This window comes from Rhipicephalus microplus, chromosome 1, assembly GCF_043290135.1.
Source record: "Rhipicephalus microplus isolate Deutch F79 chromosome 1, USDA_Rmic, whole genome shotgun sequence".
Taxonomy (NCBI): domain Eukaryota; kingdom Metazoa; phylum Arthropoda; class Arachnida; order Ixodida; family Ixodidae; genus Rhipicephalus; species Rhipicephalus microplus.
Genome location: NC_134700.1, coordinates 205939131 through 205956750, shown reverse-complemented (window position 1 = coordinate 205956750; position 17620 = coordinate 205939131). Strand labels below are relative to the sequence as shown.

The 17620-nt window shown below is 44.2% G+C and overlaps 1 protein-coding gene across 1 annotated transcript in view; it reads right to left on the bottom strand.

Moving 5' to 3' along the window:
• The window catches only part of LOC119159776 (oxysterol-binding protein-related protein 9), a 45034-nt gene that overhangs the window by 24173 nt on the left and 3241 nt on the right, over positions 1–17620 (bottom strand). Inside the window, exons 7-12 of the mRNA XM_037412627.2 lie at positions 17186–17263; positions 16568–16618; positions 16257–16335; positions 14809–14901; positions 11395–11503; positions 681–787 (exon numbers count right to left, since the gene is read on the bottom strand). Of these exons, the coding sequence (XP_037268524.2) occupies positions 681–787; positions 11395–11503; positions 14809–14901; positions 16257–16335; positions 16568–16618; positions 17186–17263 (517 nt within the window). The remainder of the gene's footprint in view (positions 1–680; positions 788–11394; positions 11504–14808; positions 14902–16256; positions 16336–16567; positions 16619–17185; positions 17264–17620) is intronic.

The window sequence follows — 17620 nt, the reverse complement described above, 5'->3', positions numbered from 1 at the left end:
GTCTTCAGCTCCACGGTTATAAAACACAACAAGCACCAACAAAGCGAGTATGTTTAGGTTTATTTGCATGAAAGCTTGGTGCAGTACAGAGTGCTAGATTCCAGCCCCCCCCCCCCCCCTACAAAGCATCTCTACATATGTAGAGTCAATCAAGCATCTCTACATGAGTCACACATATCGACAAAGTAGATAATGTAAATGGACTTTGTAGAGCTTGTGCTTCTTAGCAAGTGCAGCGAAACAAATACAAAAGAAAGAGACACATAAAGGGTACGTGACTTTTCTGTTTGTTGTCACTGCACTTGCTAATGATTGATTGATTGATATGTAGGGTTTAACGTCCCAAAACCACCATATGATTATGAGAGACGCCGTAGTGGAGGGCTCCGGAAATTTCGACCACCTGGGGTTCTTTAACGTGCACCCAAATCTGAGCACACGGGCCTACAACATTTCCGCCTCCATCGGAAATGTAGCCACCGCAGCCAGGATTCGATCCCGCGGACTGCGGGTCAGCAGCCGAGTACCTTAGCCACTAGACCACCGCGGCGGGGCCACTGCGCTTGCTAAACTGCAGAAGTTCTATACCAACCAACTAGCCCACATATCTGCAACGAATGGACTTGGTGCCTAGATTGTTTTATACTGTTTATAATATAAAATCGGTTATAAAGTCTCACCATCGTAGACTGAGTAGGCAGATGGGGTGGCTTGTGATGAGGTAGCTGAGTTCATAACTTCAGTGCCAGTCTTGTCACCTATGAGTTCAGTGGTCCGAGCATCAGCACTAAATAAATGAAGGAAACAAGAGTTGAAACATGTAGAACTGCTGCAATATTAAAGGGTTGAATGAAAAATTATGTTAGCCAAGTCTCCTGCACTTCATCTTACTACCATGTGCATTTCAGTGAAAATTATGCGATATATCAGCCAACCAGAACCGCACATTCAGCTGCCCGCCTATGACTGTGGTCCACATTGTGCAGTATGAACGCAAGCTTTGTAGAAACATGCAACGAGGAAGCACTCCAACCTTACTCGGAATACGTAACTGGCTCTCTCATTTCTGAATGGTTGACATGATCACTAGCATTCCTTCACTGTAAGGAACTTGCGAGACATGTATAATTGAAGCATATTGTCACGTGCTCTCTCTTTCTTGAGAGAGCACGTGACATTTGCCTCCCTCCGAAAGAGGCATCGTCCCAATGCGCAACTCCGATGCTCTACCAGGCATATGAAGTGGTCGTACGAAAACGGTAACCGGGAGCTAATCAACTCGATAAATACGGTTTCATACGCACGACGTGCATGACTTCGGGTAAATTTTAGTATGATTTTGTATCTTTCCTAGCCTACCGCTTTTCAGCAAGTACTAATGTACTTATGTACCCTTTCTTTTTTTAAAATGAGGTTTTTTTCACTTCAATGAGTAACGTTCTGCTACTCATGTTTAGCTGCATGCTAATTGAAGCATGCAACAACATTCTAAGGAAAGCTACACCCATGCATTCGCTATGGGTGCACTGAAGCCGAGCTTCGCATGTGAAGCAAAACGAAGGCCACCTTCGGCTACACAGTTGTGAGCAGCAGCAGAAACAGTTGACTGTTACACAAACGGAAATCACTGAAAAGGTGCGAAATTAAAAAAAAAAGCCATGAAGATGTGCTTTAAGGGGAGACCCTGGTGTTCTAAAGAAATTTTCTGTTTGTTATCGTATTCAAATGAAATTTTCAGGCAATCCGTTTTCTTTTATCTCAAGTAGTTTTAGAGATATTGAATAAATAATGAATAGTTGGATTGCCCAATTATTCTGCAATTTAATCATTAAATATCCTTGAACACTTTATATGGACATAGTCTAGAATAATCAAGGATCACAACTATACTATCACTGTAATTTTAGCTCTATTTTTATAAAAGTTATTGCCATATGTAATATAATGGTTGGGAACATGGGAATTTTCATGAGATTTATCAGCGCATAAAAAATTTTCTCTTGACTAAATATAAATTTTAGTAGTCTTATTGTGTATAGGAACTTGTAATCTGTCAATTGCAACAAGAATCGTTGAAATCTGATCACTAGATCAAAAGATACTGTGGGCAACAGTATAGCACATAGGCAAAAAACTGATTTTGAGAAAACACAAAAAGAAGTTTGAGGACTATATATAGGTTTAATTCTTGCCAAAAAAGCAACAGATGGGAGCCCTTTTTGCTCTAGAAGCCACCAGGCTCATAATCACCATCACTCTCTTTCACACGCCTCTTCTTCATGGCATTCTTGAAGTCTTCTGCTCTGGTATGCTTTTTGTCACATGCCGCTAGCCGCTGCTGGTCCTTTTCCAGACATCTTTCAACATCTGTGTTGCCTTGGTTCAAATGCAGCTCCTTCAAAATGGCCTCAGAAGCACGTTTCTTTCCAGCATTGAACCGAGCAACCGCTTCCGCAACAGCAGTTTCGACTGTGAAGAGCGAGGCGTGCTTGGTTTTCGGTACAAGCGACCAGATCACTGAATGGAGGCTCTCATTCGAGTTTTGAGTTTTGCCTCTTTGGCAGCGCTCCAACAGCTTTCGATCTGAGAGGCGAGTGTACACTGGAAGGAGCGCTTCTGCAACATATTCCGGGAGGTTGTATCGATGCTTAGGAGGAGCCTGCTGCCTTGCCACTGCCTTGTTGTGGGCACACCATGAGTCTTCTCCCTTTGGGCACCGTGAATGTTGTGGCTTTGCATCAGTAGAAGTCACATGATAGTAAGTGGCAAGGACAGCATTCTCCATCTCATCGATGTTTCCCTGGTGTGCCTTGAGTGCCCAACCATAATAATTTGTAAGCTTCGTTACAAGCTCAGCAGTTAGCTTTCCTTTGCCACTTAGGCTTGGCCGACCTTCCCCCTTGCTCTTCTGCAGGAGGTGTCTCAGTGCAGCACCCATCCTTTTATGTATATGATTTACGCAATCCTCCTTTTCGATAGCCACGAAGCCATAAACTTGCTCCCCCTGAAGGCTGTTGAAAGCGCGGCTATCGCCATCGCACAGCATCGTTGTGTAGCGGAATCCATGCTTTTCGAGGGACCGGCGAAACAGAATTTTGGCAGCCTCCACCTCCATCTGGCCAGGTTTGCTCGAAGAGTTTTTTTGGCACTTGTGCCGAGCTCGCCACTCACTGCATCGAGGGTCGTCGTCCTTGGGGCCAATCTCGCAACCCAAACAGAAGTTCGAGAGAACTTTAAAGTCCAACACATAGCCCGAAAACAGTTCTATTACAGTTCCCACACAAATGTGTGACAAGTGGCCACGAGTGAGCCAAGTCCCGTCATAGGAAACTGCAATATTGCCGGGGTTCCCGATATTCAGTTCAGAATAGATGGCCTTCACAGCTGTTGCGCACTCGCTCATAATAACCGCGGATGCGTTCATCGCGGCAGGGTTCATCTTGGTTTTGACGTAGTCTTGGTACGTTTTGTTGTGCATTCCACGACGAGACACATTCAGGGCCGAAAAAATGTCGTTTAGCACGGTCTGCCCATTGCCCGTGCTCATAACTGCACGAGCCGCAAGCACATTCACTTCGAAAGGGTTGCAGGTCGCGTTCCCCCCTGCTCTCGGCGAGCTCCATCCGGCGCTGACATCTCCGCAGACGGCACAGTTCACCACTATTCTAACTGCCAATCCGTACTCACGGTCGCCCCGTGAAACGTTCAATGGGCCAGAGCAGAATTCGCATTTCGCGCACCGAAGCAGTTCGTTCAGCAGCGGTAGGCTTAGCAGCGTAAACTCGGTGCCAGACCCCCCCGCTTCCGGGGAATCTCCGATAAGCGACCGCTTTCGGCCGGTAGCTGATAACGAAGACAGCTTCTGTCGTTGCTCTTCCGCGCGATGCTCAATTGCCACTTTTTCCGCTTCTGTCACAAAATGCGTATCGACACGCGTTGTCCTCGTGTCGTCGGCCACAGGCATCGCTTGCGCGGCTGCAGCTTCGGTAGATATCGTACACTCGCTGGCGCATGTCGCGGAGCTCGTCGCCGTCGATTCACCCGACGCTGCTTCAGGTATCCGAGACCGATGCTTGCGTTTTTTGCCGTAGGCATGAGCTGTCGCGAATTTGCGTCGCCCGCCAGCCATCGTCGCGTCCGAACAATTTGTGACAAGGAGTCGCGCATTGTTGCACACAGTCGGGCAGACGAAATTTTCGGTCGTCCAATCGTAGAGCAGGATTTGCCCCACGTGGTATAAACGCGCCAATGCCGTGCAAGTGTTCCCTCCTTTTCGGTGGCGTGTAGCTCCATAGTCGCCAGACTTAGAGTTGTTTTCTCGCTAAAACCGGATTGCTGAAGAATTTAGCTTTCAAATGATTCCAAAATGGCCGTGCTGCGGCTAACGGTTTTCGCAGACGACGGCATTGAAATTGCCCGTTTTGGGGGCGCGTTTCGAGCGAGAGTGATCATGAAAGTCTCTTTAGAACGCAATAACAAAATAAATACTAATCGGAACGCGTTAATATTCCGGCAATAGATTCTTTTGGACGTCGAGATTTCAAAAAAAAAATATTTTGAAAAATTGATTTTTTGGCAATTTTTTGCTCTAAAAGACCCGTGTCTCCCCTTAAGTGTTGTGGAGATCAAGATGCAAAAGAAACGATGAGTAATAAGCGTGTCTTTGTCACACTGAAAATGCTGCACAATGTGAAAGCATGCTGAGCCCAACAGGTAACTCCCCCCATTTACACTAAATACAACGTGCATTTGTGTTTCATTCAACAAGTACATGGAACCCTAGCGCCTACGTGCGCATTTGTCCGGTTACCCAAAAAATGCATAGCATAGCTAAGTGCGGATGAAATCCAATGTAGCGGTTTCACAAAACTCACTAAACTTCGAATGAAGCACCGTTACAGTCTAGAACAACCACACCTACAGAACAATTAAGGCCACGGATACTGCTGCTGAGGTTTATGAGTGAGAAAATGAATTCCTGGAAGTTACACTTGGGCAACAGTAGGTACTAAAGGGGTGCAGTCATTTGGATTTGATACCACCTGAAACCAAATACCTAACCACATCCTTCGATATCTCAACACACGTGTCTTTTCTACGCTCAGCTTCTTTTAAAAAGTGGTCGAAAAATAAAACTATCACGGCCAGCCGATGGTTGTGACGGTGACCACGGCGACGTGGCAACACAATGAGATAACTATGTCTGTAAGAGCAGAAATACTGAAAAAATAAAATTGCATAAGTCTGGCCTGAAGAAAAGTGGCAAAGTGGCTCAAGGTCAAGTCAATTAGGACAGAACCGTCAAACAGCAGATATGCAATGTAATAGAAAGAAGGCACAGCGGGTGTTAAACAAGACAAAAAAAGTTAACCTTGTACGAGAAATAGTCTGCAACTATGTGAATGATTTACATCTACTCATTACTGTTGAAGATACAGAAGAGTCCGATGAAAAATTTATTACGCCATGATAAATTGAAGAAATGAAAAAGCTGCACAGAGTGATTTAAAAGAAAATGTTTGGTGGCTGGAAGATTGACAATGACAACCGAGCAGCTTGAAAATGGTTGGACCCAAAATTCAAATGAGCGGTGAAAAATTTAGTCCTCTTCCAGAAACAAAAGGTATGGTGCCTCCATCACACTCCAATCATAAGCAGAGTCATGATAATATTGTGTTGTCATGGTAATAGTATCGTATTTCTATAGCGCAGCTCAGTTTGAGCATGAAAAAAGCAGGCAATTGCAAAAAAAAAAGGAAAACCCAGGCAACAGGATGAGTGCTAAACTTCCAACTTTTGTTTATTGCCTGACCCTACAGCACTTCTTATGGCTCACCTCGCAGCACACGTGACATCACACACTTGACCAAAAAGCAACGGCATGATGCGCAACACACGAGACCAGACAATGCAATTTAAGCAAATGTCAAATTAGCAAATCTACGTCAGCCCTTCACACGCCCACGAAAATTGAGCTCTTTTTGAGATGAGGCTGCAGATGGCGTAGGGCGCTGTAGGGTCGGGCAATAAACAAAAGTTGAAAGTTTAGCACTCATCCTGTTGCCTGTGTTTTCTTTTTTTCGCTATTGCCTCTCTTGTTCATGTTCAAAATGAGCTGCACTCTAACATTATGGTATCATAATGCACAAACTCGCCCAATCTGCAGTACAGTCATGATGTCAGCCTGTATGACTGGCATCGCAAAAGTTGAACTAATGAATTAAAAATAGCTATCATGACAAACAAAAAAACATCCTTTCCAAGGAAGTACGGTCGCATCAGTTGCCACAGACTTACTTATGCAACTTCCGTATCTCACATCGTCTTACCACATTTCTGAGGGTGAATCAACAGCAAGATTGAGGTCACAGTTATTTTGTCAAGATTATCTCGTCAATCACGGTTTTTTTCTTTTTGTCATCGCATATTGCTGATAGCTTATCAAGGAAAAATGCTCATGGTAACAGTGTCCAGCATCTCCTTATTACCAATATCAGCATAAGCCACTATGCAAATGTGCACACAAATGCCGCAAACTTGCACAGGGCAGTCTACAGTAATTGGACTTTCCTTTCTTCATTTTAAAAGACGGGGCGTGCAAACACAGACACACGAAGGAAGTCAATACAAAACAAGACAAGTCTCAACCAAGATATCTTGAAAAAGAAAATTTTTTTCATGCTTCTTTTTCTTTCTGCCTTTGTGCGCATCTGAAGTTGTCAGTCAGCATTTGTGGTGTCTTGTGTTCTTCTCCTGTCTTTTGCTTATCAATCTAATCAGCTCTGTTATTCGAATTTTTCTTTCCTCTGTTTTTTTTTATTATCCTGCAAGTGACTTGCAGGTAGACCAGGCAATGGCACAGCGCAGCTGGACTTGTTATAATGTGCTCGATGCTAATTGGAACAGCCACATTATAATGGAGGTGAAATACAAAAGTATTTGTGTGCTTCATGTGCAAATTCAAAGTTTAAAGAAGCTGAGACACTCAAAATTATTCCAGAGCCGACCTGGAGTGATTGTTTTCAAGCTGAGCACTCGTAACAAGGGATGGCTTTGATGCTAGCTGGTGCTTCAAATTATCGCCAGTGTCCCCTTTTCTGAAAAAGTACCGATGAGAAAACAATATCTCCTTCCTGACAGACATTGACGTCACAACATTTAGATGGCAGATAATGACAGCCTGAATTGGGAACTATCAGTTTATGTGTGCTCCTCTTCTTATCAGCTGCTGCTATGCAGCTCTGATTGTCCACACTGCCACTATCTCCCGAAGGTGTCAGCATAGTGTGTGGAGGTCTACTGTGCAATCTTGATCAGGCTTTTCTCCAAGGTTCGTAGCATAGACTAGTGACAGTTGGTCAGGGCAAAGTTTTTAGGTGCAAATAGGATGAATGTGTTGACAGGGAACTCGTATACTGTTTCTAAGAAGACTTAGAAGCAGCCATTTTGCTTTCATATGGTGGTTCAGCTGGTGATAATAACTGTTGCAATGTACCACTTACATTATGCAATGGTTTGTGGTACATGGCAATTACGTAGTCCCCAATTAGTAAAGTGATCATTAGTACCTCATTCACAGAGCCTTGCTGTGACCCATATTAACACATGGGATGTATTCAGGGGCCCTGCAATACTTATACTTTTTAAGCATGGTCAGAAAATGCTGCCGATCAATAGTCAAGCCTTTGGAGAACAGAACACGCGAGCCAAACATAAGAGTACAGCACGTGGCTTGAGGTTTACTTAGTCAGCTAGATATCATTCCCTCTCCTCTCGAGAAATCAAGCCATAAACCCAAAGTCTACAGTCATTGGCTGATTTGAGCATCATGAGAAGCATGGTTACACTGGTGGCTGCCAGATACCACCACATGACCACGTGTGTGTTCGCAAGCACATTTAAAGTAACGAGCGCATTCAAAAAAAAAAAAGTGTTGAAGGTAATGACACATGCTCATCAGCAGATACACATTCCCGGCACCTTGCCATCCACCATACTTCTGCATAGCTTTTAACACACTTCGTAGTACGAAAGGAGAGAGGAAGCGTTTGAAGCATGTGACAAATCCCTGTAACCCTGCTCGTACCAGACTGACTCTCAAAATTTTCGCAGCAGTCGATTCGTGAGACGGTAAGTTCCTTTGATGAAGCCATTCAGTGATTACTTGGAAAACAGTTGAAAAGCCTCTAAATATGTTGCAAGTACCCATTTCGAACCATAACTAGAAAAGTCTAGTCCATCTCGCAGCTGTAAACAGTGCCCCTTAACACGGGACAAACTAGCCGATATATGTCCCATTGATACAATACAAACCGGAGAATAAGTCGAGATATTTTCAATAAAACAACGACCTAAAGATGCCCCTCGTTTTATATAGCGATGTCTAGCCGACAGTGCACCGCTGTCTGGCAGCATGTGGCTTGCATGTGCATGAGAAGCTGGACACGGCCATATTCACATTCAAATCCAATAGCATGTTTTTTTTTTTTCTCTCTCTCTCTTGTCTGTTTTTTGTGTTTGTGATTTGCCTCCGATCTGTTCCAAGTTCTCGCTCCACTTGACATTGCGTTTCATTTTTGGTGGCCTTTTTTCGTTCACTGAATATGAGTAACGGTATGAGAAGGCAGTACTCAGCTGCATCGAAAGTAGAGGTTGTCGAGTTCGCAGAAGCAAATGGGAATATGGCTGCTCAGCGCTGCTTTGGTGTATCAGAAAAAAGCGTGCCCTATTAGAGGGTGCAGAAAGGAAAGCTGCAGATGTGCAATCCTCAGAAAATGTCATTTCGTGGGTGAAGTGCAGTTCATCTGTAGCTGGAGAATACGCTAGGGAACTTTGCGTGGGAAGTTCATATGTGCTCGCTGCCAGTGACCGTAGATACCATTCGCAAGAAAGCTGTGGAACTCGCTCGCTAAGCTGGGCTCACGAAAGAAGAGTTTTGTGCACCAAACTCATGAGACGCAAAAAATTGACGAGACACAAAGGATTTTCTTTCGGGTGGCGCACATCCACCTGTCAGAAGTTTCCTGACGAGTTCAAGGACAAGCTTATAAACTTTCAGGGCTTCGTGAATCGGCTTCGGGAGCAGAACAACTACATGATGGGGCAGATTGACAATGCCGATGAGACCCCCGTGTGGTTTGACATGCCTTCATCGACCATGATCATGCAGCGTGGTGCCAAGGATATGAAGCTATTGTCTACTGGCAACGAGCACTCGCGCTTCACCGTCATGCTGGCATGCATGGCAGATGGTAGAAAGCTTCCGCCCTTCATCATTTTCAAACGTAAGACAATGCCGAAGGAAGTGTTCCCGCCCGGTGTTGTCGTTCGCATCAACAAAAAGGGATACATGGACGAGGCCATGATGCTTGAATGAATACGAGTAGTCTGGAACCGTCAGCCAGGTGCACTGCAGCGTATTTGCAGCATGCTGGTGTGAGATGCGTTTTGTGGTCACTTAACCGACGCTGTGAAGCGCGCACTGGGTGATGGAAAAACGAACCTCGCCATGATACCAGGTGGTATGACGTCCACCCTCCAACCGATCGACGTTGTGCTAAACAAGCCGTTCAAGGACCGAGTGCGGCTGGAGTACCAAAAGTGGATGTCCGGTGACAACCCAAAGACACCGCCGTGCCGCCTACAGAGGCCTCCGCCTGGCGTTCCTTGCCAAATTCCATGGTGGAAAATGCTTTTAAGAAATGTTCCATCAGCAACCCGCTGTATGGTATGGAAGACAATGCACTGTAGAAGGCGGCCAGCGACAAACTCTCATCTTCAGAAGACAGTGGTGCTTCGTCTGACGAATCAGTTGCGGTGGTGGTTAAGGGGAGCGCTGACGATCAGGGTGCGGTGCGCCCAATTCGCAAATAAATGTCGTTCGGCGATTGTGGGTTGTTTTCTTCTCTTTTTTTTTTTTTCGGTAACCTGAACTTGGGGGGTCGACCTATATTTCCACTCGACCTATAGTCCGGTTCACACGGTATATTCAGAAACTACTTTATGCTTGAAGGGTCACTAAAAGCAAATACTACCGTATTTACTCGCACAATGCTCAGACTTTCTTCCCAGAACTACGACGAAAAAATTGGGGATGCGAAAATTACGCAAGAAAAATTTTCTGCAAAACATAACCAAGCGAGGAGAGGGAGCGGCGGCGAAGCGGTCGAAAATCACAATTATCATGCTAGCAACTAACTACAAAATTTCAAAAGTACTAATCAAGACTTACCTCAACAATAAAACCACAGGTTCAGCGAACTGGGAGCGCTCATGCAGTATGCCTCCTCTTTGCTTTGTGCGTGTGTTCCCCGCGTGCTCCCAGTTCGCTGAACAATTATGAATTACAAACTAACCCACCTTTCTATCCTGTTGAAAACCACAGGTACAACGAAAGGAAAGATTTATGTGAGACACAAAAGCTACAAGCAAATAGTAGAGGGTTTTGGAATACGTACACAAAGCTTGTGGGCATTGTGGGCGCATAGTTAGCATTTGTCACTCAATGGGAGACCACAAAAGATTACCGTACGACGTCAACCTTGGGTTCATGGCCATCTAACACTAAATAGTCCGCAGTTGCCTTCTGACCATTTGTTCCAAACTGAAATACGCGGAAGGCCCAACGCGTCCTATTGGCTTTCAGCTGCCTGTGCAGGTAGTGCCAGCGACGAACACAAAACTCGTCGACTCCTAAGTGCCTACCAGCCGCCCTCTTGCTATTGTTTAGTGCATGATCAATCACTTGAAAGCAGCCATTTAGCTTTCGTATTGCCTCATAGTGTAACCGCGAAACCGACACAACGTATGTACACTAACGACACTAACCTGCTGCAGCTCGCACTTGCCAATTTGAGTTGGCTTGGATAGGATTGCGGCTCTGTGTGTTGATAGTAAGCATAATTCTTAATGGTGCCAGATTGTCGTGAGCTATCACCATGAGTGGTTTAGGACAAGACGGCATTTTGGCTGTAATTTTTCAAGCTGCGATGATTACTTGCAAAAAAAAAAAAAAGCTATTATTTTTCTTGGGCAATGCGGTGGGTATCAGAATCGCGAGTGTGCGAGAATCAAGCAAGTAAATATGGTATTAAGTCGACGTTGATTGTTGAAATAGCGGTCCAGAAACCTCGTAGTGGTACTTTTGTGCCAATTAGGTGTTTATGTTCAAATAAAATCATGTTTTAATTGTCTGCGTTGGCGCACTTCAAATCACTCGCCTGAAAGCAGTCTTCTTGACGTAACTGTTATTGTGCCCAAAGTTGCCCGCTTTTACTGCGCGGCACTGTGGGCCAATAATCAAGACACATGGCACATTAAAGTATTAATGAAATGATAATGAAATGACAGCTTTGTCTTGCACTACTGCGTCACAGTAGATTTCGAACAACTCACAGTGGCTGAGGCATAGAATGGGGCACTGTTGGCATGTGTTCCGTTTCTTCCTGAGTGTCAAAGAAGAACTCCTCGTCCTCGTCGTCGCTTGAGTAAGACACAGGTGGCACTGCACGAAGATATGATAAGGGCATCTGAACGATGTAAAAACTAACTCCCTGATAAACTGATTTTTTTTTTACATTTCATTCACAGCAGTTCAGTACTTTTTGATACAAACTCTGCAAATGAACACCAATAGCAAATGTTACTTGAGGTTAAAGCAATACATTCCAACAAATTCAGGGTAAAACTATTTATAGACAGCAGAGCTTCTGTACAGTATGAAACTTTGTAAACATAGACATTTGGTGCCAGCATTGTGAAGTTGCAATAGTAGCTTATGACCTACACTACTGCACTCTTAAAGGAACACTGACATCAAATTTCAAGATCAAGATGTGCCCATCATTTGATCGCTTGGTATCCATAGGTCTTCTTGGCCAAATTTGAATGGCATCCATTGTGTGAAAGTTATTTCAATTCTATGTCAAACAGCGTAGAAAAGCCAAGGAGAAAAAACAGAAAATAGACTGCCCTGCGACATCGACACTAGTGCTACGTGTTCGGTGTGATACATTCCACAAATACCATCCTAAGTGACGATACACTAGTAACAATGACATTGACGATCTGAGTGTGTTTGGAGCCGACTCCCGGCTATGGCTCTCCTTGTTTTGTTAAAGTGTGCGTGCAATTCATCGTGTCGCATCGACTGATTTGACATGTGCTCCACAGCGCAAGTTCAGAGTGACAACACGTTGCCAGAATGTCAAGGAACCGCTGTGCAGTGGGAACCTGTACGTCGAGGTGCGAAAAAAGCAGAAATTGCGTGGCGTTTCATGCCTTTCCAAGCTACGAACCTCAATGCAGCCAGTGGGTTGACTTTGTACGTGTCGATGGACAGAGGGACTGGACGCCTAAAAGACAGCCACATTTGCTCGCTTTACTCAGCGCCGAGCTGCTACAGGGTAAATCCTGTGTTGGGGAACAAGTTGAGTTTCACTGGCAGTACGAGGCCCCTTCTCGAGGCTGGGGCTAAAGAGAGAAGGGAAGAACGAGTTGGTGCTACGTAACCTAGCTGGCGGAAAACGCATGGACGGGCTTTAGTCTGCATCATCAAAGACACAGCTGGACTGACTGCACGTGCGCTCCAAGCAGACGAAATTCCCGTGTGCGTGACGTCACCATTTTTTGTGAAACCAGCATCAGCTGTGTAGCGGCCTCAACGTGGCCACGAGGTAGGGCTGACAGCACTACAATTAGCGGGGCTACTGACCCATTGTGAACCACGTTCGATAGTGGATATATTATTCAATATAACAAATATTCATTCATACCTTAGATGCATTTTAGGTCGTGAATCGCTACTAGGGGGTCAACTGCTACTCGTTGGCGCAAAAATCTTGACATCAGTGAATTTGATGTCAGTGCCCTTTTAATGTAGTGAACTGTAGTCAACAAACTAAAATGAAAAATGTTAAGCTTATTTTTATTTTCATTAACACAGTACACTGCATCTTTTCTATTGCCTCTCCTGTTCAGGCAACAAAATCAGACCACTACAACTACAAATGAACCCTAAAACAACACTAATTCACAAACCAAACTCCACTTGGCAACCCAAGAAATTAAATAGCCCCATGAAAGCAACCTAATTTTAACAAATTCTGTCTAACTTACCTCTAGATGAACCCAATGATACTACCATACCTGGTACGATTTGTGCATGGGCTTATTTTATATGTACTCTCTTAGGTACCTTCTAGGCATTGCACACCAGTGACAAGGTATCCAAACTCTTTATTTGTAATTTTCATTTAATCAAAAAGATACCCCTCATTTTTTATTTTTCATCATTTTGTGCGTTTTTTCATCACAGGTTTAGCTTTAATTTTTATTAACTATCAAGCACATGCTTGACAGTTAAGTTTTTCATAATTATGAAACCAAAGCTGTTCTTAAAAAAAAAAAAAAGCTTTCTAAATTTTTTTTCAACTTTAAGGCATGCGCATAAATCAAACACAGCTACGGCTTTCACACATAAAATTTCACATTTTTTTTTACATTTCACTGTGTTTACAGCTCATATTCATTCAAGAACTAATGTGTGCTGCCAAATGAGCAAACAGCAGTATACTATAACTTGAACCCTTATACTCAACAGTGAGGATCATTCACCATATATTAACTAACATGATTATTTAGGCAATAAAGAAAACGTCAATGAAATCTTGGTCAAGTGGCTCACATCATCTTCTAAAAATCTATTCATTTCCTTAAAAAGTGATGTTTGATAATAAAAGGAACAAGGCACCAATAATACGAACACAAGAAATGACCCAAACGAACACTGAACCGCTTCTTGCCCGACTAGAAAGCATGTTTTTTCAAGCATTGGTAGTAAAACTGCAAACAAGCTTTACCAACGAATTTCCACACATTTCGTGCCCCCTTTGTGTGACTGACTTTTATTTCTGACAACAGTATGTCTGCATTGTAAGCATTATCCAATGTGGCAATTAAATGAAGCATTAAAAATGCAATGATATTTTCAGAATTTCTGAACACTGACAGATTAATGTCAACAAAACCATTTCAATCCACTCTTTGTTCCACATAAAAATTCAACGAAAATTGACAATATTTCCTTTTCTTAATTTTATCACCATAATCAGAAAAACAAACAGGTACTGGTTTGACCACCTCGAGGCAACTACATGTATATGCGGATCGTGTATGCCATACGTGGGGGAGGGGGTGTTTGAACCCGCTGTGAAACTGTTTTTATCTTATGGCACCCATGTGCTTTAGTTAGGGTAGTTAGCTTAGCTGCTGCCGAGCAAGAACTGTTGTTGCACTGGTGAGGTGGTGCCAGTTGGGCTGCGTCGGGTGATGTGGAGTTCGTTCTTTCAAGAGGCTTGCTCTGGTCATCGGTGGTCATCTCACGCACTGGGCCCCTGAGAACTATACTTGCTCCCGTGGACTTCCGTACAGAGTTTTAATGTTGGCCATGCCGCACTGACGCTACTTTGTCTGAATTGTGTTGTGCTGGCACTGGGTTATTTCTCATGTTGATTTATAAGATTCGGCTGGCAGGCTCATTGTGTAAAAGCTAGAAATGGTCCGTGTGTCCATGGTACTAGGGCACGTACTGTGTCTGTTAGTTTCAAGAATGGCTGTGTCCATGGTACTAGGGCACGTACTGTGTCTGTTAGTTTCAAGAACGGCTTTCCAAGACCACACATATAGCAAGACTGCCCTTGAGGTAAATGTGACCGATACAGCTCGGCTTAGCTCAACACTTTCTTCATACTTTATTTCATTCGACAATCTCAATACGGAATGGAAGAAGAGGCTGTCAGCGAGACTTACCTTTAGAGTCTGGCGGAGCACTCTCGTGGTCGGCAGTGCTCAGGACCCGGGGGGAATCGTGGGCTGGGACGCCCGCTGCAGCTGCGGCCTCATCTGCGTATTAGAAATCCAACAAAGATCACTTCCTGCAAGGATTGTTGTTAAAGGCTGCATGGAGGAAGGGCCAGACAGCAAAACTTTATTCATGGGAAAAATTGGTTCACTAAGAAACACTTGTTTGAATGGCCACAGAAATTTAGGAGAGATAGTATTTGTTAATTCCAATGAACTGAGGGCACAAAGATTGAATTAAAAAATTTTACATTGAAAGTAATAGTTCTTATTAGTCACTCAGAGATTTAGGGTAAATGGAACTCGGAGGGTCTACGTGTCAAAACCATGATACGATTCTGAGGTGCTCTGCAGTATGGTCTCCACATCAATTTTGACCACACGGATCTCTTTCACTTGCAGTTAAGTGCATCAGCATTTCTGCAGCCAGCCACAGCCACAAGTGCCAAACTCATTAGATGAAGCTACAGAACATCACATGGATAGGAAACAACAAGCACAAACTCAAAGAAGTAGATCTATTAAGAGGGAAGCAACAAGCTTAAAATGAGTAGAAATTCAAATATGCCGTTCAATTCGTAACCTATAAACTTTTCTGACTGACTGCTCTTCCTGAACAAAGCGAACACAATTTATATGCACACTGTGCTGCATCAATTTGTGCATCTTCTATTAGAGCTCACGTTTCTGGCACAAGACAACACATAACCATGCAGTAATGCAAATAAAGATGCCTACGTCACTGCCAAATCCAACCATTCATAGCCAACAGTACTGGCTATTTTCTGCGACAAGTGACTGGAAAACAAAAATTTAACAGAAAATGCGCTTTACATAATAGGAACCCTGGTACTTCCGCTTATATGCGCTAAGATTTTCTAGCCTTATGCTGTTTAGAATGCTGCTTCTCCTTTTACTGCCACCTACTGTAAAAATACTACAACCTGTATATTCAATGCACCTGAACAATTTCTTGCCACGCTTTTCCTGCTTTTCATAATGCAAAACGCTGGCAATGGTACGAGACTTAACTAAAAAAAAAAATACTAGCATAAAGACACTCATCAGCGACAGTTGGCGCCAACCACATCTGAATACGCATACACGTGAAATTGTGACACAGCAAGTTGCATGCCGCAGTGACATAGCTGTACCGTTCTCTTTCGAATAATAGAAAGAAGGGAGGGCCAACTGGCTACTGTTCAAAAGGTCAGTTTAAATCCACAAGTCCCTTAAGGCAGTACCAATTTGTTGCTTTATGAACAATGCATGATACGCAGATGATGAGGTACGATTATTGGTAAACACACACACATCTTATCCATGCGGCACCAGAGTCAAGTGCAACTCATAGCTGCCCTATTTAGTGCACGACTTAAGGGGCCTCAGAACAGTACCTCGAGCTCTCAATGGGGCTGGACGATCTTCGGTTCCTCTGCGCTGAGGGTAGACTCCATTCACAGGTTGAGCTGTGTTCTGACAAACACCAAGAAAACAGATTTACGTTAACAGGATGGCAGACTTGCCAAGTTGGTAGCTGTTCATTTTAATGTAAAGTGCGAATGAACAGTGACAAAGCAAGAAAACAGGATGGGCACTTGCGGAAAATTGAAAGGTTATCGGAAGGTCCACTCGTGCTTTACATTAAATGGAATTCACGTTGTAAGCGGCGTCCCCCTGAAACGGGTGCACACGCTCCATTGCTCACCTTAGCGATCTGCAGCAGCACAATAGTGTGCTTGACCGTTTCCAGAAGTGCCTGGGGAAAAGAAATATAAACAAAAAAAGTGAAGCGACTAATTTTCGCTTGACGTTTACAAAAAAGGAAGGTAATAATGAAAGGTCCAAGTTCGCTCTTCGCAAGTTTCAGAAAAATCAGGTCTTATCCTCAACACTTTTAAGCTTGCTTGAGCCTCTATGAAAAAAACTGAAGCAAATTTAGTAAAATCGTGGCTGCGTTCAGTCTAGCTTTATGTAAAATTTTGGCCAAATTTCGTAAATTCGGAGCCGCAATGATCCTACAACGGGTGGCATCTCCGGGTGTACTTGACAAACTAGTGAATTACTGCAATCGAATTTCGCACTAGGTAGAAAAAGAATGGCCTTTTTGTAGTTATGCAATTAATAATAACAAGGATCACCTAGCTGCACGCGTACAAATCTCGAACTTGCATTCTCTCAATGACCTTCACCGCTTGAAGACATTAATATTACCACCTCGGAGATATATTAAAAATAAATAAAACCGAGATAAGAGCGCGCCCGCTTGTGCACGGTGAATAAGAGGTTTTTCGCGATCGGCGAACGGACATGTGTGCGCACTCACGTTGGCATTGCTCCCGATGCCGGACAGCTGCACTTTCTCGCGCGGATCGGCAACCTTGTCGATGCTGTACTCCAAGTCCTGTCGACGAGACACAAACGAAGAGAGAGAGCCACAGTCACCGTTTCTGCACACACTTTCCGATCGCGCGTCGGACCGCTCCAGCTGGCAAGCAGCGATCGGCGGCGGTCGTCGTGCGGGAAAGCCACCGTGCCACGAAACGTGGTCGAGTCCAGCCGCGGCTATTCGTTGTGGCACGGCGGCGGCCTTGAACGGCGATTCAACGCGTGGGAGAGATCCGCGGCGCCACCAGAAGGAAAGCAAGACGGGGAAGTGCGAACATGATCACCTCCGTCAGCCGCGGACCGGCCCTCATCAGTAGCATCGGCCCACCATCCTTCATTTCCGCGCAGAAACAATTGCGACTTCCGATTGGTT